This window comes from Danio aesculapii, chromosome 16, assembly GCF_903798145.1.
Source record: "Danio aesculapii chromosome 16, fDanAes4.1, whole genome shotgun sequence".
NCBI classification, from domain to species: Eukaryota; Metazoa; Chordata; class Actinopteri; order Cypriniformes; family Danionidae; genus Danio; species Danio aesculapii.
In genome coordinates, this window is record NC_079450.1 from 20828975 (window position 1) to 20839738 (window position 10764).

The 10764-nt window shown below is 34.9% G+C and overlaps 1 protein-coding gene across 1 annotated transcript in view; it reads right to left on the reverse strand.

Moving 5' to 3' along the window:
* The window catches only part of si:ch211-1i11.3 (mitogen-activated protein kinase kinase kinase 5), a 52917-nt gene extending 42211 nt beyond the window's left edge, over nucleotides 1-10706 (reverse strand). The window contains exons 1-3 of the mRNA XM_056475010.1: nucleotides 10225-10706; nucleotides 9820-9959; nucleotides 76-263 (exon numbers count right to left, since the gene is read on the reverse strand). Of these exons, the coding sequence (XP_056330985.1) occupies nucleotides 76-263; nucleotides 9820-9959; nucleotides 10225-10555 (659 nt within the window). The 5' untranslated portion in view covers nucleotides 10556-10706. The remainder of the gene's footprint in view (nucleotides 1-75; nucleotides 264-9819; nucleotides 9960-10224) is intronic.
* Between the last annotated feature and the right edge of the window lie 58 nt (nucleotides 10707-10764).

A 10764-nucleotide genomic window follows, 5' to 3' on the forward strand; every position in this document is an offset into this window, starting at 1 on the left:
TTAAACGTTAATTCAGAACACGATAACGCAATATTTACCAACTGACTTCCAGGAAAAAATAAAAGACTTTCCTACCTAGAATTAATGTGAACGCTTTCCAGTAATTTGACCAGTCGATCCACCAGAGATGTCATCAGGGATTCAAATTTAAAGCTGGAATGAAGGAAATCTTTGACTGCCCTCATCAGTGCTGCATCACAGGCAAACACTTTACCCTGTGGTGACACCATGTAGGGGATAAACGTGTAGCTACCACATTGCTCCTAGAACACAAAACGCCAAACAAACACATTTGTGATACAGCACCAGTGGTATTTTTCACAAATAGTTGTTCCTTTTACCTTTTATTAATTTATTTTATTATTTTTATTGCGGTGGTAGTTTTTAAACACTTTAAATGGAAATTCTACCCAAAAAGATTAAAATTCCTTCATTGTTTAATTACCCTTTCATTGGTTGAATACGAAGATATTAAAAATGTTGGAAAACAGTAGCCATTCATATCCAGCACAACATTCTTCAAAATATCTTTTTTGCTTTTAAACTACTTGAGGTTGACAAGATTAACATTTTAAAGTGTAAAGTGTAACTAAAACAGGGTTAAATTTTGAAAAAAGCATTTTAAAGCATCAATAGAATAAAAGTGTAACACAGCCTAAGTGTTTCACAGTTGCTTTGGACTATTTCTTAGATCTAAATTGAAATCCTTAAAAATAAAATGCTTGCTCAACCTTAACATTATTTAATCTCTTGTGCACACCATAAATTTATTTTTCTTTCTTTTTAGACAAATTTTGAATGCTTTGGTGTTCTCATGCTACTGATCGTTTATGTGCATCTGCCTGTAGTTTCCTACATTATCAATTCTTTCATGCATCATGTTGTTGATCAAAATATATTATCAGTGTTGGGCAAGCTACTTGAAAAATGTAGTGAGCTAAGCTATTAGCTACACTACTTAAAATGTAGCTTAAATACACTAAAAGCTACACCCTGGAAAATGTAGAAAGCTAAGCTAAAAGCTACTTTGCAAAATTAGCTTAGCTACATTCAAACTATTTTTGCATTTTTCATTTTTAAATCGAAGCAACTTAAATCATCATTCGTATCTTAGTGATCACTAAAACTGTCAATGAATCATATGAAGCAGAATTGTTCAGTTCAGTTAGTTACGGTAAATAATATTGTAGCAAACAGAAACAAATTGTAGTATATAATAGCAAAAACTAAAAATCCAATAAAACCAGGTGTTACGCATTTAAAATCAATAGTAATGTATAGTAAAGGGAAATATTCACGAATAAGCATTAAATTACATTAACTTGCATATTGTAGTATCATTGATAACTATCATGAAATAATAGAAATTACCATAGTACACTTTAGCCTTTACCACAGTAAACGATATATATATAAAACTCCTCTCCCTCAGTCATCTTTCCATCAAGCAAGTGTCAGCCCAATGATTGATTTGCGACGTCACCGACCAGAGCGAGAGGTGGCAGTAATGCACCAAAAAGTTTGTTGTCAACCATCGTAAAACAGGTAAAAGAAGAAATCGTCATTCTTGCCATCATATGGATTTACCTTCATCAGCTGGAAACCAGCCTCACAGCTTTGTGAATGCCGGTGCTATCACTTATTGATCTGCGATCGGTAAATGTAGCTTGTGTAGACGCTACTGCGCTACTTGACAAAAAATAGCTTCGCTACTAAAAAGCTATTGGATTTATAAAGTAGCGACGTTACCGCCACGCTACTGAAAATCTACTGCTCAACACTGTATGTTATACTGGCTCTCTGTTGAACAATGTTACTCCCAAAATATCTAGGAAATAGTTAAAAGTCTCAAGTCATTGAATTGTAATTCAATTCAATTCGATTCATCTTTATTTCTATAGCGCTTTTACAATGTAAATTAAGTCAAAGCAGCTTAACATAGAATTGGAACTGTCAGTCCAGTTTTCAGAGTTGAAGTTCAGTTTAGTTCAGTTCAATGTGGTTTAATTTTCACTGCTGAAAGTCCAAACACTGAACTTGTAAAAGGTAGATGTTAATATAACAGGATTTCTGCAGGTTTCTTGAAATCAAATTTAAGGCTTTTTAAGACCCTTTTAAGACCATTATGAATTAAATTTTAGACTTATACAGGGCTAAACACTAATTATTATTTTAATGGTCTTCTGTAAATAGTTTTTGTTTTAATGGAAGATCATGTAAAGGGATGTGTTGCTTTTAGGGATGTAACGATTCCGTGAGTCGATTGAAAATCGATTCAAATATGTGACGATTCAAACCGGTACAAATGTTGACTAAAACGCAATACATGTTTTGAACAGTGGGGGCGCTGTGTTTACAGACGCAAACTCGCTTTACCTGCACAACCACAAACTGTGTGCAAATAATGAAAAAAGACGTTTACTTACACAAACAGAACCACAAATATGATGCAGCACAGTGAAAAACTACTGTTATAGACTTTACGCAAAAACATTATTATTAAGCCAAAGCACGCAGACTGGAGGATTGGCAGCTCCGCTTGCTCTGACGAGTGTTATGAAGATCACACGGTGCATCAGTGTTTTCATAGTGAAAGTGTGAAGAAGTTTTTCAGACTGAAAGGGAAAGCTGTGCTGTAATAGAACCAGATATTAGATTGTTCCTTTTTTACCCTCTCTTTTTCCATTTAGTTTATGCATATTTTAATCATTTGTTTATTATATCACATATTCTAATCAGGTTTTTTATGCCAGTGGCCAGACCCATGGAGCAAAGGGCCTATTGACCACATCTGTACACACTACTCTCTGGTTTAGGAAAGGCTTTCCTCTTCACACTATCCATCTCAGTCCCTAGTGAAAGAGCTTTTTCATCAGCAGGGGACAAAAATGTGCAAAGATCTGAGCTTTTGCCAGAAAAACAGAGATACTTCATATATTTTTTGTATATAAAACAAAGATTTCTTTTAAAACATGTCAAATCCCAGCACAGTCACAGTTTTAGTATGTTTGTATTAAAGAGTTTCTTTAATTTGTATTGTTCATTTTTTATTTGAAATCGGTTTTAAATTTGTAATGTAGCTGCACAGTCACAGTTTTAGTTTGTTTATATTAAAGAGTCTTCTTTAGTTTATATTATTCACTTTTTTATTTGGATTTTGCTTTAAAATTCAAATTTAGTTATTGCAGAAAAGATTTTATTTTGTAAAAAAAAGTGCAGCATTTGAGAAGAAATGAAAGGGCTCTTATTTGTCTCAAATAATTTTGTTAAAAATCGTGACTGAATCGTTAATCATGAGATTAGTATCGTGAATCATATCGAGAGTCAGGTGAATCTTTACATCCCTAGTTGCTTTAGTTTTCTTTATCTGATTAGGAAATTTAATTTGGATAATTTGCTGTAAAAATATCTAACAGCTGTTGTGAATTGTATCTCTTTGCAATAATAACATATTAAATATTGTTTTTTTAAGTTTTCTGATGGATTATTTGTGATTGGGTGTCAGCCAATTGGGTAGCTCACTTGGACATAGGAAAATTAAGACATTTTTTAAATGATTTAAAACATACAACACTATATTTAAGAGTATTTAAGACTTTTTAAGGGGTAAATTTGTATTTTTTTTATTTTAAGACCCTGCGGACACCCTGTATAATTTGTTTAGCACATTTTCTATAAACTCTAAAGCCTTTTGTTGGGATAAAAAAATACATTTGCGTGGTTGAATTTAATACTGAAATGAAATGTGCAAGGACTGATAACAAGGATATATGACATATTGTCTAACAATTGCATTTCTGCCTGGCTGGGACTTAAGGATGTGTGGGAGAAGGATATTGGTCAAACTATTGAAGAAAATGACTGGGAAATTGTATGCGATATTATATACTCAAAATGTACCTCTCTTGGGATCCATGAGCTTAATTTTAAATTTTTTAATAGGATATATCTTACACCAATATGTATCAAGAAAATGTTTGCCAATGCCACAGACTTGTGTTACAAATGTAAAAAAAGATAAAGGTACATTCATTCATTGTTTTTGGGACTGTGACAAAATTTTGGCATTTTGGAAGAAAATACATAAGGTAGTGGAAAATATTCTTAAGTATAATTTTGATATGACCCCAGCTTTGTATTTATTGAATCTTAATGTGAACAATCTGGTTGAAAAAGATGCATTGCAGTTATTTATTGTCTTGGTACATTAAGCTAAAACATTTATTTTGCTACTTTGGTCTGCATCACAGGCTCCATCTTTTAAAATGTGGATATCACAAATTGCTACATGGTTACCATTAGAAAAACTTACCTTTGACAAACATAAAAAATCTGACAGATTTTGGTCAATTTGGTCTCCCCTTTGGGAATACATAAAAGAGCTCTCTTAAATTAACACAGGATCCCTATCATTCATATACAATTTTTGTTATAACCTACACTTCAAGAGTTCACACTTAGCTGATAATCAATAAAGCGTATTTGGCATGCAGTTCGAGCTCAGGTAGGTCTTGAGGACTCCCCTGCTTGTCGCCGCGTGAGATGTGTAAACTAGTGTTGTTTTCGGTGATAATTTGGTTTAGTCGATTGGCTATGGTTTATGTTTTTGGACGGTGGGAGGAAACCAGGGGACCCGGGGGAAACCCACGCGAACACGGGGAGAACATGTAAACTCCGCACAGAAACACCAACCAGCCCGATAGGAGGTTGGACCAGCGGTGTTCTTGCTGTGAGGCAACAGTGCTAGCCACTGGGCCACCGTGTCGCCCTATCGGAAAAAGGGGGAGGAAGTAGGGGTGGAAAGGGGGAAGCTTCAAGACGAAGATAACTGGAGTGAAAAACTCTGGTTATTTATAATGCTTCCGTAATCATCTAATGGGTCAGATTACGGAGCTAATGAGGAGCCAGCCGTGTTGATCATAAGCACGTGATCCTCTCGAAATTAGTTTATAAATAAACCACACTTAAAGACTGCTCTAAAATGGTGTGATTGTACTTTACTTTTTACCTATTTATGTTTTTTTTATATATTAATTCCTTTGTTGCTTTCCATTTTCAAGACTGTACACTCTCTGTAACACATTTATACGTTTTGATGTTAATATTTTGTGAATATGGGCATACAATAAAAAAAAATTATAAAAAAGAGGAAATGAAATGTGCATTTTCATCGTTTCATCAATGATTCCATTCAAAACAATAGCCATAGTTTACATCAGGAAAAACTGGTAGAGTGCACTGTTATACTGACAACACCACTAAACATTTGGACTATCTCACTGGTGATCAGTGGCACAAGGACTTTTCATTCTGATGGCTCTGATATGACGCAAATGTTTACTTTGATGAACTACGGGGATCATGAACAAGCTGCAGGCTTTTGCGAGTCAAGCATTGTAGTGTTGAAAATTCACTTACTAACTTGCAAATATTAACAGTGTTTAAGAAATGTACTCAAGTGACTGAGAAAGACTGATAGAGGTTATATTTTACAAATCTTTTACGACTTAGATTCTGCTATTTGGGCTGTCATTTTGTATACATGTTACTGTTTGTATAAATGCTATTTCGTATGAAAGGTAACACTTTAATTTAAGTACCAATTCTCACAATTAACTAGCGCCTTATTACCTGACTATTAGGGCTGCACGATACTGGAAAAATTACACATTGTGATATTCTTTATTCTGCGATATATATTGGAATATGAATACAATTCCGTCCCCATTAAACTGACTTAGAATCAGAAAGAGCTTTATTGCCAGGTATGTTCACACATACGAGGAATTTGTTTTCCTGACAGGTTCTACAGTGCAACTGAATTCAGAGACAGGACAAAAAACAGATAATAACTATATTTTAAAAATAGAAGTAAGTAGTGAATGCAAATATACAAATTGACAAGTGTATGTACAGGTATATTACTATATACAATGCTATATGTGCAGCTGTTATGTGCAAATTGGCATGTAAAGTGTGTTGTTAAATAAGTGTATATGTGTATAAAAGTGTATAGCAAGTAGTGATGTTGGTTCCACAATTACTATCATATATAAACTGACTTAGTGAAGTAAACAATGTTTGATAGCGAATGTGCCAGTAAAATGCCAGTAAAATTGCCATCATCTCTGTACAATGATTATTCATCCTCTTTATATTTTAAAAGGGTGTTAAATAGGCATGGGCCGGTATAAGATTCTGACAGTATAATATTCATTCATTTTCTTTTCGGCTTAGACCCTTTAATAATCTGGGGTTGCCACAGCGGAATGAACCGCCAACTTATCCAGCACATTTTTACGCAGCGGATGCCCTTCCAGCCGCAACACATCTCTGGGAAACATCCACACACACTCATTCACTACGGATAATTTAGCCTTCCCAGTTCACCTATAAGGCCGCATGTCTTTGGACAGTGGGGGAAACCGGAGAATCAGTGCAACAGAGAAAATGCAAACACAGAAACGCCAACTGACCCAGCCGAGGCTCGTACCAGCAACCTTCTTGCTGTGAGGCGACAGCACTACCTACTGCACCACTGCGTTGCGCAGACTGTATAATAACCATGCATAAAATAATCACGGATTCACGGTATCATGGTATTGTGATTACTGCACAAAAAAATATATTCTTTTTAAATTTCTACAACAATTTTCCCCCCTTTGAAAACAATATATTTTATTTTTTGAAAGATTTAAAATATTTTGAAGCAGTAAACATGTCAGGTTAAATAATGAAAATGAATCACTGACTTCTGCTCTCTTCATTTGTTTCAGAAACACAGATTTTTTTACAATTTAAAATGGCATCTTTGGATATCTTTTCTGCTGGAGACACTGTTGTCCTAAAAAACTTTTTTAAAAATTAAAAAATAAGGAATAAGGAACATTAGGAATGGTATTACAGAAAATTGTGGCATTTCAAAACCTTGACTTTTCCAGACCGTAACTGTAACTTGAAAATGGTTATCGTCCCATCCCTAGGCAAGGCAAGGCAAGTTTATTTATATAGCACATTTCATACACAGTGGCAATTCAAAGTGCTTTACATAAACAGTAATAAAAGAAACAAGTATAAGAGAAATAAAAACAAATACTAAAAATGCTAAAAAAATAAAAATTAAATAAAATAAATAAGCATAAAAGCAGATAAAATGTGTTATAAAAGAATTAAAAAGAAGAGAAAAACATAATAGTTCGATCTGTCGGACGTAGCACAGTGCTCATTCAGTAAAGGCACAGCTAAACAGATGTGTTTTAAGTCTTGATTTGAATGTGCCTAATGTTGGAGCACATATGATCCATTTCTGGAAGCTGATTCCAGCAGCGAGGGGCATAGTAGCCGAAGGCCGATTCACTCTGCTTTGACTGAACTCTTGAGATTTCTAATCCTTTTGATCCTAAAGGTCTGAGTGATCTGTTAGGTTTGTATTCAGTGAGCATATCTATAATGTATTGAGGTCCTAGGCCATTTAGTGATTTATAGACCAGTAATAATACTTTAAAATCTATTCTGAATGTAACTGGGAGCCTAGTGTTAAATAATGAGTTAATTTACATTTTTTGTACATAGAATTTAAATTTTGTTCAAGAAAAAAATGTATCTCTTCAATACTCAACGTAAAAACTGTATTAGGAGTTTTTGATTGTTAAATATTTGTGTTTCATATGTTGTGACATCTTAAGGCTTACATCTTTCCTCTTCACTAACTATACGGACCTACTGATCAACTACTGGCATTTGAAACAGCCAATGAAGTATTGTAGGCATCAACATGTTTATGTTTGTTTTAACGATAAACATTTGGCATCAGCAATCCATCTAAAACTACTATTATCATTCCTAGGATTTTTTCAATTCTTCTTTAAATGGGAGAGTCAATAACATCCAAAACACCAATCAGAGGGTGCACTTATATGATGTGGATTGATGTAGATTTCTTACAAAGTATTTTACAGTATTTTAAAAATACAAAACACTAAAGTATTTTGATACAAAACATTAAGCCATTTTCATTAACCCCATCAAATAAAAATTACTATTTTGTATTTAAAATACGTATTTGAAATACATGTATCAGAAACACTGCCCATGCCTGTTCAGGTATACAGTAATTGACTAATCAAATGTAAAATAATACTGCATAGTTTTCGTTTCATAAACAGTTGAATAAAATGAATTGTTATTGATTTTTGAAGTTACAAAGGGTACATTTTCTCATGCCTGAATGCTTTTAAAACCATCACACACTCACAGGGCTCAAAAACACTTGTAAAATGATAAAATATAATCCAGACTCAACTAGGCATGGGACGATAATCGTTTCCGTGGTTTGGAAAAGTCAAGGTTTTAAAACCACCAAAATTTTCTGCAATACCGGTCCTGAGGTATGTGTAATGTTACTTTTTTTTAGGACAACAGTGTCTCGAGCAGAAAAGATCTCCAAAGATGGCGTCTTAAATTGTAAAGAAATCACTGTCTTTGAATTTTTTTAACTAATGAAGAGAGCAGAAGTCAGTGATTCGTTTAAATTATTTAGCCTGACATGTTTAATGCTCCAAAATATTTTAAACGTGTCTCAAAATAAAATATATTGTGTTCAACAGGGAAAAAAGTTTTTGTTTTTTAAAAAGACATTTAAAAAGAACTTATTATAGAGTAGTAATCGTGATACCGTGAATCCGTGATAATTTTATCCAAGGTTATCATACCGCCAGAATCTTATACGGTGTCCTGACATTTTATCCTACCCATCAGATTATGCTACCAACACTGTATTTGAATGGTTCTGAGGGTGACGTAAGGGATTAGGTAGGTTAGGGCAACATTACAGCTTCATATCACACTACTCCACATTAAAATTTACACTGGTAGCAAAATCTGCCGGGTGGCATATTGCTTCATCAAAATGTGCTACCTACTTTTTGAATGGGAGGCAGGACAATCTGACAAGGTAGGACAAATTGACAGAACACCGGCCTAGGCCTAAACTATTATATTTAATTTACCAAAATCACACAAGTGCCAATTTCACAGTTGTCACATCCATAATGAAGAAGTGTCACATCCATAATGACACTTTTTCCTCACAAATGCAAAAATGTCAAATAAAATAAAATCAATCATTTTTGTTCTATAGTGAGCCGACTCATTTCTGTTTGATTAGTATTGTTTCTTTTGGGTTGTGCAGTTTAATTGACAGAATTTCTACAAAGTATGTTGTAAACTGTAAACTCGCAAACTTTTTTTGTCACATCCATAACGCATGTTTAATTCCCTCATTTAAAGGATAAAATATGTTTACAGACTGATATTTTTCTGATCCCATAACTTTGGGGTTAGTTTTTTGGAAAATATAAACAGATGTGTCAATATAATGTTAATGTATACTTTCTATGTGAAATTATGTTTTGAGTTTTTACTGCAAATGTCACATCCATAATGCTGGAATTGCTCCTATGCTGAAACAATATATTGTCTCCCTACTGCCTGTTATTAAGACATTGGCTGTTTATATTTACATATAAAGTATTTCATATAAATAAATAATACATGATCTTATTCTATGACTCTAAACCCGCCAATCCCTAAACTCTACTCAACTATACCTTAATCGGTATTAATAAGCAGCAAATTAGGAGTTTATAGTGGCAATAGTCGTAGTAAAATATTTGTTAGCTCAATAGCTTGTACATTAAAATAAACTGTGAACACAAAAACTGTTGTACTCTGACATACTGAATTACTGCGTCTCTGACATACTTCATGACAAGCTTCATTTTATCAACAACTTTGCAACTATTTGCAATCTTGTCTCACCTTCACAACTTGCATATCGTCTTCTTGTTTGTTACAGTACAGGATGACATTGTTGGTCATACTGAAACTCTCTCTGACACCCAGGTGATAAAACAGAGACGGCTGGCAGATGGAGTTATTCATCTCCACAACAACCACATCTAAAACACAGGGTTAAACATGCAACTCGTTAGAAATGACGAGTTCATATGCAGAAGCAGTCTAAAACGTATTCTTAAATGAGCATTTTTCCCAGCCTCCTGTTTATTCTATTTTCAATGAAATGAATATATTAATCCCCATAAAAGTGACATTTTTAAAGCTACACAGCTACACCTGAGCAAAAAGGGCTAAATTTTAATGAAATTTTAGAGGAACTCTTCTAATAGTCCTGAAAATCACATAGAGCTGCGTGTCTCAACTTGCCTGCGTTGTAGAAAGTGTCCAGGATCTCAGTGGTGCCCAGTGCAATGCGCTCGTAAGAAATGCTCTTCAGCACCGCGTGTGCGTCCGCGCAGGCTTCAGTCAGACATTTCAGTGAAAGGGTCTCCTCAGTTTGGGGCAAAGACCCGTCCTCGACCGCGATGTACACCACCGACAATGCCCTGGTCCGGCTTCGCGGCGATATCACGCTTTTACCCGCGCCGCCTATTTCAAGAGCCAAAGGATCCTGCCAAAAACTTCCAGCTGAAACTCGAACGGGATCTTTTCGCTTGGTTTCGTGCAGGCTCATGCGCCTGCGTTCAGTCGTATACATGGTGTTATTTCATTAAATAGCGCCTAGCTGGTTAAAAAATCATCCCGTGAGCGCGTCCTCGACATGCCTTCACTATGGCGTGAAAGTATTCCTGTAGTTTTTCCAGGTAAGACTGTGAGGAGGATCCTTTTAGACGCGCCCTCCTCCTGCTGCTGCTGCTCCCCGCCCTCCGTGTCTGACGCTCGGCTTCACAGCTGTGCGACCTCTGC